At 42.7% G+C, this 19,549-nt stretch overlaps 1 protein-coding gene across 7 annotated transcripts in view; it reads right to left on the bottom strand.

Annotated features, from left to right (window-relative positions):
• The window catches only part of adgrl2a (adhesion G protein-coupled receptor L2a), a 198,017-nt gene that overhangs the window by 62,485 nt on the left and 115,983 nt on the right, over positions 1 to 19,549 (bottom strand). For 4 of the 7 annotated variants that reach the window (XM_064990539.1, XM_064990541.1, XM_064990543.1 and 1 more), the window contains exon 4: positions 9,591 to 9,700. In XM_064990539.1, coding sequence (XP_064846611.1) covers positions 9,591 to 9,700 — 110 coding nt within the window. Of the gene's footprint in view, positions 1 to 3,412; positions 3,428 to 9,590; positions 9,701 to 19,549 lie in introns of all 7 variants that reach the window. The other 3 variants (XM_064990538.1, XM_064990540.1, XM_064990542.1) reach the window with 1 other exon arrangement.

Genomic DNA, 19,549 nt, shown 5'->3' with positions numbered 1-19,549 from the left:
AATTTCTCCATTTTGTTTTACGGGTTGTCCAAAAAGAGAGTGGGGACAAACACACATTAAAGTGCCCAAAAGACATCTACAGCTATAACCAATGTTCACAAGCAGTATGGGGAGTTTGGTTTTGTGCATAGAAAGAAAAAAAGGAATAGGAAAGTTGTTAAGCAAATGTATAGTATATGAAGTAATAACATAACTTTCTGAAACAAAAGAAGCCTTGTCTCTTAGACATCTACTGTAGGGGAATAGAAAACAAACGAGGGGGAGAATAGAACAGAACGAAAACTAAACCAAATTCCTGTAAACAAAAAAGCAGGCAACTAAAGTCATTTGGCAACAGACTGGAGGTTTCAATCGAGAGCAGGATTCAGCAGGTCTGAAAATGTGTATTCTGAGACATTTGCCACTTACACCACTCGCTTTACCATATACCTGAGAGGTTTGTTGTGACAAAATGTTGCAATGTGTGTTCTGAGACATTTGCCACTTACACCACTCGTTTTACCATATACCTGAGAGGTTTGTTGTGACACAATGTTGCAATGTGTATTCTGAGACATTTGCCACTTACACCACTCGTTTTACCATATACCTGAGAGGTTTGTTGTGACAAAATGTTGCACATTTCCTAACCATTAAAGTTACAAGTGAGCGTGTTCTTGAGGTGTTTTTGTTGTTGCTCTGAGTATGTGCATGAATCAAAGGAAAGAAGAGCAGCAAGTGGTAGGATAAGGGATGAGGAGGAAGAGGGAAGGGATAAGGGGGAGAGGGAAGGGATAAGGTGGAGAGAGGGAGGGATAAGGGATAAGGGGGAGAGGGAAGGGATAAGGGGGAGAGGGAAGGGATAAGGGATAAGGGGGGAGAGGGAAGGGATAAGGGGGAGAGGGAAGGGATAAGGGGGAGAGGGAAGGGATAAGGGATAAGGCGGGAGAGGGAAGGGATAAGGGATAAGGGGGAGAGGGAAGGGATAAGGGGGAGAGGGAAGGGATAAGGGGGAGAGGGAAGGGATAAGGGGGAGAGGGAAGGGATAAGGGATAAGGGGGGAGAGGGAAGGGATAAGGGGGAGAGGGAAGGGATAAGGGATAAGGGGGGGAGAGGGAAGGGATAAGGGATAAGGGGGGAGAGGGAAGGGATAAGGGGGAGAGGGAAGGGATAAGGGATAAGGGGGAGAGGGAAGGGATAAGGGATAAGGGGGGAGAGGGAAGGGATAAGGGGGAGAGGGAAGGGATAAGGGGAAGAGGGAAGGGATAAGGGGGAGAGGGAAGGGATAAGGGATAAGGGGAAGGCATAAGGGATAAGGGGAAGAGGGAAGGCATAAGGGATAAGGGGAAGAGGGAAGGCATAAGGGATAAGGGGAAGAGGGAAGGCATAAGGTATGAGGGGAAGAGGGAAGGGATAAGGGATGAGGGGGAGAGGGAAGGGATAAGGGATAAGGGGAAGAGGGAAGGCATAACGGATAAGGGGGGAGAGGGAAGGGATAAGGGGGAGAGGGAAGGGATAAGGGATAAGGGGGAGAGGGAAGGGATAAGGGATAAGGGGAAGAGGGAAGGAATAAGGGGAAGAGGGAAGGGACAAGGGGGAGAGGGAAGGGATAAGGGATAAGGGGGAGAGGGAAGGGATAAGGGATAACGGGAAGAGGGAAGGGATAAGGGATAAGGGGAAGAGGGAAGGGATAAGGAGAAGAGGGAAGGGATAAGGGATAAGGGAAGGGATAAGGAGAAGAGGGAAGGGATAAGGGGGAGAGGGAAGGGATAAGGGATAAGGGGGAGAGGGAAGGGATAAGGGATAAGGGGAAGAGGGAAGGCATAAGAGATAAGGGGAAGAGGGAAGGCATAAGGGATGAGGGGAAGAGGGAAGGGATAAGGGATGAGGGGGAGAGGGAAGGGATAAGGGATAAGGGGAAGAGGGAAGGCATAAGGGATAAGGGGGAGAGGGAGGGATAAGGGGGAGAGGGAAGGGATAAGGGATAAGGGGAAGAGGGAAGGCATAAGGGATAAGGGGGGAGAGGGAAGGGATAAGGGGGAGAGGGAAGGGATAAGGGATAAGGGATAAGGGGGAGAGGGAGGGATAAGAGATAAGGGGGGAGAGGGAAGGGATAAGGGATAAGGGGAAGGGGGAAGGGATAAGGGATAAGGGTGAGAGAGAAGGGATAAGGGGGAGAGGGAAGGGATAAGGGATAAGGGGGAGAGGGAAGGGATAAGGGATAAGGAAGGGGGAGAGGGAAGGCATAAGGGATAAGGGGGAGAGGGAAGGGATAAGGGATAAGGAAGGGGGAGAGGGAAGGGATAAGGGATAAGGGGAAGAGGGAAGGCATAAATGATAAGGGGAGAGGGAAGGGATAAGGGATAAGGGGAAGAGGGAAGGCATAACGGATAAGGGGGGAGAGGGAAGGGATAAGGGGGAGAGGGAAGGGATAAGGGATAAGGGGGAGAGAGAAGGGATAAGGGATAAGGGGGAGAGGGAAGGGATAAGGGATAAGGGGGAGAGGGAAGGGATAAGGGATAAGGGGAGAGGGAAGGGATAAGGGGGAGAGGGAAGGGATAAGGGATAAGGGGGAGAGAGAAGGGATAAGGGATAAGGGGAAGAGGGAATGGATAAGGGATAAGGGGGAGAGAGAAGGGATAAGGGGGAGAGGGAAGGCATAAGGGATAAGGGGGAGAGGGAAGGCATAAGGGATAAGGGGGGAGAGTGAAGGGATAAGGGGAAGAGGGAAGGCATAAAGGATAAGGGGGGAGAGGGAAGGGATAAGGGATAAGGGGAAGAGGGAAGGCATAAGGGATAAGGGGAAGAGGGAAGGCATAAGGGATGAGGGGAAGAGGGAAGGGATAAGGGATGAGGGGGAGAGGGAAGGGATAAGGGATAAGGGGAAGAGGGAAGGCATAAGGGATAAGGGGAAGAGGGAAGGGATAAGGGGGAGAGGGAAGGGATAAGGGATAAGGGGAAGAGGGAAGGGATAAGGGATGAGGGGAAGAGGGAAGGGATAAGGGGAAGAGGGAAGGCATAAGGGATAAGGGGGGAGAGGGTGCTGAGAGAGAACAGGACATTAGAACCAGTAGATTTCAAAGGGCCAGAAAACACTGTTACCATGGCATGCTATGTAGAGGGGTTTGGAAGCCAGGCAATATGAGATTGGGCTGAGTAGCAAAAGCACCCAGGAGGATGGGGGAAGAAACCCCTATGGACTCCAGCTACTACACTCTGCACTTACAGCTGTACTGCTGCTAGTGTTTTATCATCTTTTTTCTTTAAATCAGTCTCACTCTCATCGTTGCAGTTTACTGACTACTGTTATATGGGGAATGTGTTTGTTGCTACTGCCTGCTATGGGGTTGGCACACCGTAGTGGGGATAGGAAGATTTACAACCATATGCCACAAAACAAGGATCTAGGGTTTGGATTGTGTCAGTTATTTACCTTTTTGCTCCACTTCTATTTTAAGCATTGGAAGAGAGAATGAAAGGGGTGCAAGGAAAAAAAGAGATTAATATGAATTAACTGTCATCTCTATGGTTACATAAGCAGTAACATATAATGACACATGGACAAAGATAGGCAGACCTATTTTGAGAAAGGAAAGAGAAACAGGAGATACAGTAAACACCATCAGACAGTGCAGACGACCCCCTATCTCGAGGGAAAGATTAAGGTTAGGACACCCAGAGAGGTCCAAATGGACAATGTATGGAGCTTTGGCCAAGTGTTAAGCTTGGTTTATAGAAGGTTGGTCAACCACAGTTGGCCACAACATTGTTCATTTTATATTCAGGTCAACAGTCTGTAGGCTGCTAGTGTGATTACTGTTGTCACTTTTGATAACATATACACTATTTGGAGTTTTGATATATCTGGATGTAACCGTTGAACATCAGACGATAAAATAATGTTAATGACATTGCTGTGATTTTTGATGAACGGCAATTGACCAGCAAACTATAAACCAAGTAACTCTGCTGCTAACAGAGTAAATTATTAATATCATATGTCTATCAAATATTTCCAAAACAAAAACTCCAAACTCAATTTACAGATTAACACTATTGAAAGGGAGCTGAGTCCCATAAAAGAGGAATCTGTACATTGTCCTTTTAAAAACAATCTGATCACCAGGGTCGTGTTCAGTAGGCAGAAACTGGAGATTTTTTTTTTGACTGAAACAGTAAACTTGCACCTGAGTAACACTGATGAGAAATATAGCGGTTTGTTTTCAGTTTAAAAAAGAATTCAGTTGCCGTAAATGGACACGACCCAGGTAAATAACACAATTGCCAAACACAACACCTTCTTTGTGCTGGCAACAAATAATACAGTACTAGTTAAATAATTTGTGTCATGAAACCAGAGGACTAAAAGAGAGTAAAACAGTATGGTTCAAAAATAGAGCCTGCAGTTCACAGTTTACTGTACAATATTGCAGTGATCCAACCTTCATAGAGGCCTATTTCATTACTAACAGATTGATATAGAATCTATGATACACTGGAAGTTGGTGATTTAATATTCTTGCACCAAGGCTTCCGGGACCTGCTGAGTATGACTTTAGGCAAAACAGGTGCAAACAAAAACAAACCCTGAAGCATCTGCTGACATTTGTGGTTTATTTCCCCTCTCTCCATTGAGGAAGTAGATAATCAGTTAAAATATCTACTAAAAGTAGTGTGTTATAGTTATAGAACAAAAACAATAGTGTAGAAATGTTATGACAGTCACCATGCATTAAGTTGCAAAGTAAACATTGCACTTAATTAGTTGTGTAAGTTGAGGTTAACGATAATAGTGCCATTTGACTTTTGGATTGATGGTGGATAGACTCGCTTGCTAGTTCATCGATCTGAAAATCTTATTGAATGAAACACAAGAATGCTAACCAAAAGGTGTAAATAGCGTTAAGTGTTACATACAGTGATCTGTTTTCATATAAAGACAGCCTATTAGTACTCTAAATCAAGAATATAATACAAATTCAATGAGCTGTTAGTTTATAACAATGGGACATTGAGTAGAAAAACCAATCACTATCAATAGCAGAGATTTCATGAGGCCGTCAATTGAATCAGATAGAATATAAAGATGCTTTTATAGTACAATACATACTATTTTACTGTTCTAAAATATATCCCTCAAGTGTGTGGAAAAGAGTGAAAAGAGAAAGAAAGAAAAAGGAGAGAAAGAGGGAGAGGCATAAGCCCTCCACTCTGCAAAAATGCAAGTGATTCAAGTGTGAGGAAGGCATGGTTAAGAAGGAGCAAAGTTCTGGCTACCTACAAGATTAAATGGCAGAGATGCAAACAAATTAACAGACAGCAGAAATTCTCAGACACAGCCAGCCAGATACAAATTGAAGAAGACGGAAATCTGAAAAAAAGAGAGGAGACAAGATGGAAGACCTGAGCAGACATTAGTGTAAAACTAAAAAGGTCACCAGAAACTGGTCAGTAGAGGAACATAATAAGAGTCAGGGAGCCAAGGAAGTCTCCTGCAGATTGCACAAGGGAAGAAGAGAAGTGAATAACATTTAAAAGAGCAGCATTACAAAAACAAGATAACACCAAAACCCTGTCCTCATTATCACCAAACATAGCAGTAAATGAGTCCCTGTTAACTTATTTTAAGGTAAACACCTGTAAATAACATGAATGTTCTGTCTTTATATAATCATTACTCTACTTTAACCTTGACTAAGAACAAACCTCTCTATTTGCTGCAGACAGAAGCTCCTTTGATTTGCATGTAATGTACTTTGTGGAGTGACTAGACTGGTGTATTGGCTGCAATCCATGGCCTCAGAAGCCTGCTGACCACTATGTAGACTCAATCAGTGGCTCCAGTCTCGTCCAGAGGGCAAGACATTCAATTGGATTAAATTGGGGAATAATGCAAACTCTAAATAATATAATTGAGTAAAGCAAACTACGCTACTAATGTCAGCAAATGTAAAGAGTAAAGTCCTCAAATGTAAATGTGATGGAACCTAAGCTGAAGCATTATGCCTATTTTCTTTGCCTGAATAAAATACTTATGTCTGTTTCTATATTATACCGTTTTGGAGGATAGCTATGATAGCAGACGATGACATGAAACAAAATGAGGTCTGACTGTTTTGGAATCCTGTTAACATATGTTTGCATGCCTCTGCATTTTTACAAGGTGCCGTAGAAACAGTCGTGGCAGATTTTGTCTCGCTGCTTCGACGCAGAGCGCAAAGAATGATGTTAATGAAAACTTGTACGTCACTTTTATATCGCAATTAACACATCCACAGACTAAACACAGAGATAATGGGGCCTAATGAGGACAGCTCTTGACATGAACCAAATAAGAACAAGAGGTAGATTTATGGAAATAGAGGTTTTACATATATATGGTGGAAATATAGAATATTACATCAAACCAGTGGGAAAGGTGAAATGTGTTGGATATATTCTGAAGTGAAATTGTCAGTTATGTTGCAGAGGCTCTAGAAGTCTTGCCTTAGTCTAGAATGATGATGCATAGGTCTACTGGTCTTCTTCACTCATCTCACGTGTGGATTGGCTTAATAGGGGTTTAATATGTTGACTTGAAAAATATCCCTCTCTCAGGGCCATATTTATTAATAGTTTGAACAAGGTCAACGTTTTCAATCAAAATATCTTCATGTTCTCCATATGATTTGCTCCCTCTGGTAAAAGTGGTAATATCTCTGCACATATGCAGAAGCTTACTAAATATTGCCCAATGAAGGCAACTCTAGGCTCGAGACAAATGTGATACTTCAGAGTTTAAAGACAGTCTTAAGGGTAGTCACTGGTCACTGGTTGGGTGCTTGTGTGAGGAAAGACAAGGGGTTGGTGGGGGAAACAAAACCAAACACAGCACTGCCCCATGGGACACAGTCTACAACAGCACTGGGTGGTCTAGCTGGGTGGGGGAACACTAAAATAAGGTCTGGACTGGGGGTGGGGGTTGGTGGGAACACTAAGAACTTACCAGGGCAGTTGATATACGACACATTCTGTATCCTCGGTCCTATTTTGGGCGGACATGGACCTTTACGGAAATTAAGAAGCAAAAAGATGGCGCTACATGCATGGACTATGGATCAACCAAAGAGTATAGAGAGGTTTGCTTGGGATCTTTTACAAAAATCTACCTATAGCTGGGATTCAATAACCTCGTAGTTCCTTTGACATGTTCCGAGTGAAGTTTGTCTGCTTCCTTAGCACAAGAAGGGACAGGAACCCCCCCCCCAAGAAATATTGAGGGTGTCTAGGTGGACCTTGGGGCTAATCCTATGATTAAGGTCTCAAGCAAAACAGCAAGAGATGGATCGATAGTTTCCTTATAACTTTGAGACAAGCAGAGAAAGATCCTGGAAAACAATACTGGGAGAGGGATTTTCAGCTAAAAATAATGAATTATGGTGTGCTTTCGTAGTTTAATCCTATTTCTCATTATTACATAGTTCATTGATAATCTCGGGTCTTAAAACCTTGGAGAGGTCAATCTTTAACTTGTAATGAGGTTCATATTCTAATGTTGTTCACTTAGCTATTCATATGAACATTCTACGGAGAATGGTTAGAGCAGGAACCCTGGCTTTGGGTCGTATAGACTATAATTATTCCAGATGAACATTCTACGGAGAATGGTTAGAGCAGGAACCCTGGCTTTGGGTCGTATAGACTATAATTATTCCATATGAACATTCTACGGAGAATGGTTAGAGCAGGAACCCTGGCTTTGGGTTGTATAGACTATAATTATTCCATATGAACATTCTACGGAGAATGGTTAGAGCAGGAACCCTGGCTTTGGGTCGTATAGACTATAATTATTCCATATGAACATTCTACGGAGAATGGTTAGAGCAGGAACCCTGGCTTTGGGTCGTATAGACTATAATTATTCCAGATGAACATTCTACGGAGAATGGTTAGAGCAGGAACCCTGGCTTTGGGTCGTATAGACTATAATTATTCCATATGAACATTCTACGGAGAATGGTTAGAGCAGGAACCCTGGCTTTGGGTCGTATAGACTATAATTATTCCATATGAACATTCTACGGAGAATGGTTAGAGCAGGAACCCTGGCTTTGGGTCGTATAGACTATAATTATTCCATATGAACATTCTACGGAGAATGGTTAGAGCAGGAACCCTGGCTTTGGGTCGTATAGACTATAATTATTCCATATGAACATTCTACGGAGAATGGTTAGAGCAGGAACCCTGGCTTTGGGTCGTATAGACTATAATTATTCCATATGAACATTCTACGGAGAATGGTTAGAGCAGGAACCCTGGCTTTGGGTCGTATAGACTATAATTATTCCATATGAACATTCTACGGAGAATGGTTAGAGCAGGAACCCTGGCTTTGGGTCGTATAGACTATAATTATTCCATATGAACATTCTACGGAGAATGGTTAGAGCAGGAACCCTGGCTTTGGGTCGTATAGACTATAATTATTCCATATGAACATTCTACGGAGAATGGTTAGAGCAGGAACCCTGGCTTTGGGTCGTATAGACTATAATTATTCCAGATGCTCTCAGACGCTCTGAAATCATTTGATTAAATGGTCAAATCTACACGATGTACATGTTAGTAGGTTGAGCTCACAAACATATTAACAGCTAAAATAGAATTGTAAAGCAGTTAGTAGAGCTGGATCATGCTCAAATCATTGAAAGGGAAAATCCACTCAAAAACTATCTTTTAAGTATTTTTTTCATTAGTCCACTGTTGATACAGATCCAAAAAAGTTTTTAAGATATTGGACTTTCAAGAAGCAAAGTATCACCAGCCACATCATCATGACTATATCAACAATGGAGTAATGAAAAAATGACAAATATTGTTTTGAGTGGATTTTCCCTTTCTTTTGAATTCCTGGCAATTCATTGTACTTGCATATCAACAACATTATTAGGACAATGTTTCAGACAAGGGGTATCTATAGATTATTTTGGAGCTAAGCCACAATGAATATTTTAGCATCCAAGTGACAAGAGACAAATGTTAATCCTATAATTTTGTGTGATACATCACCTTGTTGAATTATCTAATTGGAGGCATTCTGTTTCATACGAAACATCTGTTGACAGATCTCAACACCTGTTGTTCAGAAACTACATAGAACCATTGCAATGAGCAATTTGCTGATATCAATCCTAGGTATGCATCCCAAAGTGCACCCTATTCCCTATATACTGTAATGCACGACTTTTGCCCTATGGAGCCCTGGTCAAAAGTAGTGTACAGAAAAGGGAATCGGGTGTTGTATCTGAGGGATGACGAGATCACACCTTTAATTGTATTACTTTAATATAGCCCTCCACTAGCATCGTCATATATTTAAAACTTACCTCAGCATGGTCCATTGACAAATGGTGGAGAGATAAAACATTGTATATAGATCCTCCCTAGGAACCAATACTTATGCAAATAATTTGAATTTATCTTGCATTAGAGTGTAAAGAGAGATACATTATCAGAGTATATAGAGGGATACAGGGAGGGATCGAGAAAGTGAGAAAAATTATAGAAAGAGAGCCAGAGAAGAGGACAGAGAACTGTTAAATGCATGATGGAAAGTTCATACTTACTGTAGGGAACACACTCATACTGGACCTCCAGATATTTGTAGGTCCCTGGACAGGGGTCTGGGAAGACATCAGAACCTGTGATCACTATGCACTGGGTTCGATTGTTGCACCTGGAGGAAAACAAGAGAGAAGCCATTAATAAAAGGCAGCTTTCCTTAATAATCTTTACACTAGTAATACAGTACAGTTATTGTTGTTATAATAATCAATAAGTGCAGACAAAGAAAATGGCATCCTATGCTAGGAGCAAATGCATTGTTCCGTTCCTTGTCAATAGTTCAAACTTGACTTTAAAAGAGGCAAGAAAAAAAACAATGCGTGCGGCAATTGCAAAAATCGCTGAAGTTGGAGACTGACATCTCCCTCACTAACTTTAAGCATCAGCTATCTGAGCAGCTAACCGATCGCTGCAGCTGGAGACTGACATCTCCCTCACTAACTCTAAGCATCAGCTATCTGAGCAGCTAACCGATCGCTGAAGCTGGAGACTGACATCTCCCTCACTAACTCTAAGCATCAGCTATCTGAGCAGCTAACCGATCGCTGCAGCTGGAGACTGACATCTCCCTCACTAACTCTAAGCATCAGCTATCTGAGCAGCTAACCGATCGCTGAAGTTGGAGACTGACATCTCCCTCACTAACTTTAAGCATCAGCTATCTGAGCAGCTAACCGATCGCTGCAGCTGGAGACTGACATCTCCCTCACTAACTTTAAGCATCAGCTATCTGAGCAGCTAAACGATCGCTGAAGCTGTACATAGCCCATCTGTAAATAGCCCACCCAACTACCTACCTCATCCCATATTGTTTTTATTGACTTTTTTGCACACCAGTATTTCTACTTGCACATCATCATCTGCTCATCTACCAATCCTGTGTTAATTTGCTCAATTGTAATTACTTCGCTACTTTGGCCTATTTATTGCCTAACTTCCTTAGTCCATTTGCACAAACTGTATATAGATTGTTCTATTGTGTTATTGACTGTACGTTTGTTTATCCCATGTGTAACTCTGTGTTGTTTTTGTCGCACTGCTTTGCTTTATCTTGGCCAGGTCGCAGTTGTAAATGAGAACTTGTTCTCAACTGGCCTACCTGGTTAAATAACGGTAAAAAATAAATAAAATCCAAATACAACGGTAGCCCTTAAAACATAAAAACACTGATAAATAATGTAATGACCTCCATTCGAAACCACAGACACATACACTGTACATTTACAACCATGAAGCAATAATTGCAGTTTTATGAATATAATGGTATTTTATTAATCCATTTAGTGCTGCTATTCAGTTATAACAATGTTATACCCAAGGTCAATACATTCTGTTTTGATGCTTGGGCATTGTATCCAATAACACTCAATAACATTGTGTGTTTCTATCAGCAGGGGTGGTTGACAATGTAATTGTGTTCACAGTAAAGGGCATATGCAGTGCATATATATCTCTCTCCAAAAAATCTTGATATTTAACATAAATCGTGTTTGTTTCATCTGAGTGGATACACTGATCGACAGATACCCAGCAAAAATAATGAGAAAATCTCTAGTTTCACATAACATTTCCTCTGCAGAATGTACTGTATGTGTCATTGTGCCGCAGTATCATTTGTGTTGGCCACACCGTGACTTTTAAGGAGACAATTTTGACAACAGTATCTTCCCCCCTCTTTTCTGAACAATGACCTTTCAGATATACGTTACAGACATTTTAATTGAACATTAAGTGTTTTGTGGTTCCAGGGAATTGCAGGTGGCCACCCCTTGCTACCTACGAATCATGATAAATACATCAATACCCCGAGCTGGCCATCTTGCCAATGGAGACTATCTGCAGCGCATAGTTCTTAAATCAATAGACCTGTTCTGCTGATTTAGCAATAACATTTGTTTCTCTTGTCACAAACCAGTGCCCTCATTTACAATAGATCATTGGAAATACATGACAGTTTGTTGGGTAAATATTTATTTATTTTTGGTTTGACTCTTCCTGCCTCGTTTTTAAAAGGCATCCTCAGTGCCCTGTCATTGATTCTAAGTCGTTAGCATAGTCATGCTAGCCTATGGTTACCATAGATATGCAGTGCATATGTAGACAGACCTTTTAGATAAAACTTGACAAAATCTTTGTCTTAAGGATCTTTTCCAACTTTCTGCAGTGTAAAATCCACTGACTTGTACAAACAATCCAGTGTTAAAATGAAAAGCCCACTAAATCATTCTAACATTAGGGAGCTGAATTAGCCATTAGATGTCTCCTGACCGGGCCTGAAGGCAATTAATAAGTCCACTTTCTTTTTTTCCGCCTTCCCCAGTCAGCATCTATGACAATTAATATAATTCACTACTCTATTTTCTTCAAATACATACAAGAAGCAAATGTTTACTTTGTCAAAGGGAAAATGTAATTTGTTATGCTTTTGGCATTAGTAAAAGCAGTTGTAGCTCAGTGTAAAATCCAATTTAGACAGTGTCACGAAACAAAACGCAAGCTGTATATTCCCAATGGTCACATGCACGAGAGTGAGAGAGAGAGAGAGAGAGAGAGAGAGAGAGAGAGGGTTAGAGGGAGAGAACAACCAGAGAGGTGTCTCATAAGGGACTTTACTTTATTAACGACCTTCATGTGTGATAACAGATGAGAAAATCAGCATATTTGTTCATATAAATTAGTTACAGCCTCCCGAGTGGCGCAGTGGTCTAAGGCACTGCATCGCAGTGCTAGCTGTGCCACTAGAGATTCTGGGTTCGAGTCCAGGTTCTGTCGCAGCTGGCCGCGACCGAGACACCCATGGGGCGGCGCGCAATTGGCCCAGCGTCACCCGCGTTGGGGTGTTTTGGCCGACAGGGATATCCTTGTCCCATCACGCACTAGCGACTCCTGTGGCGGGCCGGGTGTAGTGCACGCTGACATGGTCACCAGGTGTACAGTGTTTCCTCTGACACATTGGTGCGGCTGGCTTACAGGTTAAGTGGGCCTTGTGTCAAGAAGCAGCTTGGTCGGGTTGTGTTTTGGAGGACACACGGTTCACTACCTTCTCCTCTCCCGAGTCGGTACGGGAGTTGCAGCAATGAGACAAGACTAACTACCAATTGGGGAGAAGAAAGGGTCAAAAAAATAAAAGGAATGAATTACGATTCTGGAAACAGACCTCATTCTGAGCCCTTAATATAGCGCTCTGCTGTCTTGCAGGTTGCATTTCTTGAGTCTGCAGTGTGTCAACATTTTCCATATTTTATGTGGTGACTTTGATAATCCTGTTTTTTTATGCGTAAGCATATCATGCAAAACTAATATGAATTGCAGCTGGCTCCAACTCAAAAGAAATTGCTGAAAGAATGGAGAATTAACATCTGGCTTGTTACGTGTATAACTAAATAACCACTACAAAGATTCATGAATCTAACAATAATCTAGGTGTATCATGTAGGCAGGAAAGCATTAGACAAAGAAAATGTTCCCAAATATCCCTAACCATATCTCTCAATGTTAGCATTTGCATTGATGGGACATTGAGATATCCAGGATTGCCCTAATTTCACAGCTGGAGAGTAGGACCTGGCTGTATAGGAGTATCTATGGGAATCTGTGACTTTGTCTCATTTGTGAGTCGGTGAACATTTAAAAAATATATATATATATTTTTCACCTTTATTTAACCAGGTAAGCTAGTTGAGAACAAATTCTCATTTACAACTGCGACCTGGCCAAGATAAAGCAAAGCAGTGCGACACAAACAACAACACAGAGTTACACATGGAATAAACAAGCGTACAGTCAATAACACAATAGAAAAAAATAAAGTTTATATACAGTGTGTGCAAATGGTGTGAGGAGGTAAGGCAATAAATAGGCCATAGTAGCGAAGTAATTACAATTTATCAGATTAACACTGGAGTGATAGATGAGCAGATGATGATGTGCAAGTAGAAATACTGGTGTGCAAAAGAGCAGAAAAGTAAATAAAAACAGGAACATGGGAAGAAATTAAACTCCCTTCTACTTTCACATCCTCAGTCTTCAATATAGTGGCTTTTCAATCAGAGCGATAACATTCCAACTCTAATCCCTTCACATCCCTGACCTTTTGGGAGAGCCAGACATCAGCACAATTAGATCGCCGCATGGATCTGATGCAAATCTACTTTTGAAATGAGCACTTGGGCTGACAGCAGGAAGTGTCTGATAAGATGGCAACAAAGTGTAACTGATAGCACTCGTAATACCATGTACCCACATGAAATTTAACCTTTCACATTTTGATCATAAAGTATGTCAAAGGAATAATTGGACAAAGAGATAAGGGGCTAATTGAATAATAAATGAAAAGGATAATGTAATTCCCATTTCCACAAAGAAATACAGTGGGGTCCGAAATGATTGACACCCTTGATAAAGATTACCAATAATGACTGTATCAAATAAATAATAACAATACTGACCTATATTGAATGCTCAAAGAAATTTGGAAATTCAATTTTTTTTTATTATAAAATGTTTTCTTTCTCAAAAAGTTAGGGGGCAAAATTATTGACACTCCTAAATTCTTATAAATAAAGTTGTCAAAAGTATAGTATTTGGTTCCATATTCCTAACACGCAATGACTAAATCAAGCTTGTGACTCTACAAACTTGGATGCATTTGCAGGTTATTTTGGTTGTGTTACAGATTATATCACGTTTATTATCATGTTTATTACAGCAACAGGGGCAGTCAAACGACAGGAAACAGGAGACAAAGGGCTGTGAGACTTGGGTTTACATCTAGAAGTATACAGAGGGTACGGGGCAACAGAGAACAAAGAGCAGAAGGGCTAAGGACTTTGGAGCAGGAGGGGAAAGGTCTCGGTTTCCAGGGGTGTAGCAGCGGGGCTATAGCGGCGTGCCAGCACATCCGGCTTAACATCCTTGGGTACAGGTCGGTGTTGCGGAAGCGAAGTGGCCCGAGTCTGAACCCCTCCCAGAGGTCGTGGCACTTCACGGGAATGGCAGAGAGGTTCAGGGCAATTTCCAAGCCCCCAGGAAGACGTCCCGGGGCTGGCAGAGCCAAATACAAGCAATGAGCATGGCACAACAAGCTCCAGCCGACGATGGCACCAGTAGACCAGTCAATCGAGGGATTGTGTCGCCGGAGCCAAGAGAATCCCAATACCGCAGGTACCTGCGGAGACTCAATTAGCAGGAATTGGATCGCCGTGCTGTGGTTCCGCGGCACACATAGGTCGATGGGGGTGGGTGATCCGGCCTATAGAGTGGTCGTCCAACGCTCTGACATTCATGGGAATGGAGTTGAGCTCGGACGCCAGAGTAACATCCATAAGAGTCTTATCGGCCCCCAAGTCGATGAGTATCTGGAGAGACTTTGACTGGTCGCTCCCACCGCATGGAGAGGGGGGCGAGTAAGGGGAGGAGCAAAATTATCCTTAGGACCAACCAGAGTACTCATTCCTACCAATAAGCTAGGTCTCTTGAAGGGACATGTAGACACATAATGACCGGCAGTACCGCAATACAGACAACTCTGGGTGTTAAATCTGCGTACGCGTTCGGTTGGAGACAGCCTAGCCCTGCCGAGCTGCATCGGCTAGGGAAGAGGTAAATCGGCAGTCTTCATGGGCTCACGGAGGAACTCGGATACGCTCGGGTCCACTCGGGACTTCCCGGAGTTCATCAAATGCAAGGTGGGATCCTTCAAAAAGCAATTGGGACCACAATCAGACCTCTTCTCCCTCCTATGTTCCCGTAGCCGACCATCAATCCGGGCGGTTAAAGTGATGAGTGAGTCAAGATCCGTCGATAGTTCCCGGGCTGCAAGCTCGTCCTTTACTTCCTCCGATACTCCGTGCAGTAACATGTCGAACAGCGCTTCCGGGCTCCAGGCACCCTCCGCTCCTAGTGTGCGGAAATCAACTGAATCGTCTGTCACACTGAGGGAGCCCTGCCGAAGCTGGAGTAACTTCCGGGCAGCCTCTCTCCCGGACACCGGAGCCTCGAAAACTTCTCACCTCCGCCACAAATACCTCCAGACTGAGACAGACGACGGATTGTTGCTCCCACACCACCGTGGCCCAGGCGAGTGCCCTGCTGGACATCAGCGTAGTAATGTATGCTATCCGAGGGGAACGAAGAAGGCTGCAGCTCGAAAATGAGGGAGCACTGGGAGAGAAAGACGTGGCAGGTTCTGGAATCTCCATCGTAGCGCTCTGGGGGAGGTAAGCGGGGTTCCCAGGAAATCATGTTGACGGCGTTGCTACCAGTCGGGTTACTGAGGGGCTGGGAGGTTATTGTCGTTGTAGCCTGCCTAGTAGGCAACCCACAGAATTGCTCCCGCAATGGTCCAATTCTAGGTCGTGACGTTTGGCCACGTCCTGGAACCCTTCCATCAGACCACGAAGCAACTCCTCGTGCTTACCAATGACGGCTCATTGGGAGAAGATGGCGTTGCGGAGCTGGTCCAAATCTGCTGGATCAGTCATGGCCAGTTTGTACTATCACGTTTCAGGTAAGACCCAAGTGCAGACTGTGTTGAAGTAACAATGTTTATTACAGCAACAGGGGCAGGCAAAAGGCAGGTCAAGGCAGATAATCCAGAGTAGTGGCAAAGGCACAGGACGACAGACAGGCTCAGGGTCAGAATCAGGCAGAGTGGTCAGACAGGCGGGCTCAGAGTTAGGGCAGGCAAAGGTCAAAACCAGGAGAGCGAGAAAAAAAGAGACTGAGGAAAAGCAGGAGCTGAGACAAAACACTGGTTGACTTGACAAACAAGACGAACTGGCAACAGACAAACAGAGAACACAGGTATAAGTACCCAGGGGATAATGGGCAAGATGGGTGACACTTGAAGGGGGGTGGAGACAAGCACAAGGACAGGTAAAATAGATCAGGGCATGACATATTATTTGATAAATTAAATTAATTATATTCTAAATAATGTATTTTGTCATTTTGGAGTCATTTTTATTATAAATAAGAATAGAATAACACTTCTAAATTAATGAGGATGCTACAATGATTACAGATAATCCTGATTGAATCGTGAATAAAGATGAGTGGGACAGTAACAGAGGGTCAAAGTTCATACTCTCAAGACATGCTAACCTCTCAGCATTACCAATAACAGTGGAGGTTAGCATGTAGTAGCTTCCATTAGCGAGTTTATGAGCAAACAACTGACAATGAGACCACAGACAATACCTTTCATTTAGCCCATAAGAGAAAGGCGATGTGACTGAGTGAAGCACCGCGTAAAAGAGGACAATTTACTTCGCGGAACTTCCACTTTCAATTACTTCCACATTCATTTAGAGTGTTAAACTCTGAGTTTAATTTAATCTGAAATGCTGATCAGGATCGCAGCGCAATTATCAAGGCAGACATGCCACTCTAGGGGGTGTCCTGCTGATGGTGGTGTGGCCATTTACAAAATCAAAAGAATTCACCGCCACAAAAATGTAGAAAGGGTAGCATTGGAAAACAAAAACAGCACACTCAGTCATCCCTTGGAAAACAAAAACAGCACACTCAGTCATCCCTGATACCAGGAAATGTTGACCTATTTTCAACTGCCAAGGTTGGTTTACTGGTTTAACAAGTTTTTCTGTGAAATAGGTTGTTAAAAATTAACTGTTAGCAGTGGGTGGGGGTGGAGTGGGGGATATCTAAATCAGTATGTTGCCTTGCAATCTGAACATACTGTCGTCAAACTGTCATCCTGGCTACAGATTACTGTATCTAGGGCTTTCAGAAGAACAAAATGAGAGGCCTCGTATTAAGCAGCACTCTCCTCCAATAGTCGATATTGACAATCAATTCTTCCAGAGGCCATCATATATTCATACTGGTCCAGCTGAATGATAAATTTGTACCGATCCAGCTGAATTCAAAAGGAACATTTATCTGACCATTTGAGTTCAGTCATTACAGCAAATATCTCTCTCTCTCTCTCTCTCTCTCTCTCTCTCTCTCGTTTCATTTGACTAGTTAAGTCTAGTTGAAGCTATTGAATTGAGGTCCATTTCCTGGTTTTGGAGGCATATGAAATCTTAATCTGGACTTCTTTAAATAAATACTAACACCATATGTACAGAAGGGGAAGTACAAGGCTGTGTGCTGTCAGGCGGCAGAGATGTAGGTCCTTGGAGAGCCCTGCAAGCACTTCTGTCACTGATATAAATAGTGTAAGCACAGAGCATTATTCAATGCTCAGGATCAAAACCTGATGGACATTTTTCCTTTGGCCTTGTTTGCCTTTCTAAGAACCTAATGGCTACTTGAAACATTATCATGATTACATTATCTTGAAAAATTACAAGTGATAGTTTGTAAAAATGTTCACAGCAGTAACAGGGCTGGTTGAAAAGTAAAATCCAGACAAAAACATATGCTACAATTTGAAGCAATTATCCCAGCCCTCATTAGAGACCCATTTACATTGATCATTCTCGCTATTGATACGTTCACCCAAAACACATGATACACAGACCAGACAGAACTAGGCCTTGTCATGTTACAGTGATCAATGACCCTGTTATTGAAATCTTACAATAAACCTCATTAGTCTAAAAGAAATCCATACAAATGTAGGCCATTTAGTCATCTTTCATTTCAGAATTGGATGTACACAGCGGATTGATACAGTCATAATGTACCAGGCAGGGCCGGATTAATGCAGGGGCTTACCCTTCAAGTTAGTGGATTCGGCTATTTCAGCCACACCCGTTGCTCACAGCCATGCAATCTCCCTATAAAAACATTAGCAGAAGAACGGCCCGTACTGAAGAGCTCAGTGACTTTCAACGTGGCATCGTCATAGAATGCCACTTTCTCAACAAGTCATTTTGTAAAAATTCTGCCCTGCTTGAGCAGCCCTGGTCAACTGTAAGTGCTGTTTTTGTGAAGTGGAAACGTCTAGAAGAAACAACGGCTCAGCAAAGAAGTCGTAGGCCACACAGAACGGAACCGCGACGTGCTGAAGTGGGTAGTGCGCAAAAATCGTCTGTAATCTTTGTAACTATCGAGTTCCAAACTACCTCTGAAAGCAACGTCAACACATTAACTTTTCGTCGGGAGCTTCATGAAATGGTTTCCATGGCCGAGCAGCCGCAAACAACCCTAAGATCACCATGCGCAATGCCAAGCGTCGGCTGGAGTGGTGTAAAGCTAGCCAACATTGGACTCTTGAGCACGTTCTCTGGAGTGATGAATCACACTACACCATCTAGCAGTCCGACGAACAAATCTGGGTTTGGCAGATGCCAGGAGAACGCTAGCCTGCCTAAATGCAGTTTGGTGGAAGATAAATAATGGTCTGGGGTTGTTTTTCAAGGTTTGGGCTAGGCCCCTTAGATCAGCTTTAATACTGCAGATATATGTGGCTTCCATCAATGTAATTGTCTGCATAATTTCCAATCCACCATATTTGGTTTTAAATATACACTAACGTTCAAAAGTTTGAAGTCACTTAGAAATGTCCGTGTTTTTGAAAGAATAGCTCACTTTTGTCCATTAAAATAACATCAAATTGATCAGAAATACAGTGTAGACATTGTTAATGATGTAAATTACTATTGTAGCTGAAAACTGCAGATGATTTTATGAAATATCTACATATGTGTAAAGAGGCACACTTTCAGCAACCATCAATGGCCATCAATGGCACGTGTTCCAATGGCACGTGTTCCAATGGCACATGTTCCAATGGCACGTGTTCCAATGGCACGTGTTCCAATGGCACGTTGTGTTAGCTAATCCAAGTTTATCATTTTAAAAGGCTAATTGACAATTAGAAAACCCTTTTGCAATTATGTTAGCACAACTAAAAACTGTTACGCAATAAATAAGCAATAAAACTGGCCTTCTTCAGACAAGTCGAGTATCTGGAGCATCAGCATTTATTAGGATCGATTACAGGCTCAAAATGGCCAGAAAATGGCCAGAAACCTTTCTTCTGAAACTC

Source organism: Oncorhynchus masou, chromosome 16, assembly GCF_036934945.1.
Source record: "Oncorhynchus masou masou isolate Uvic2021 chromosome 16, UVic_Omas_1.1, whole genome shotgun sequence".
Lineage (NCBI taxonomy): Eukaryota > Metazoa > Chordata > Actinopteri > Salmoniformes > Salmonidae > Oncorhynchus > Oncorhynchus masou.
This window is presented reverse-complemented; position numbering and strand designations above follow the sequence as displayed.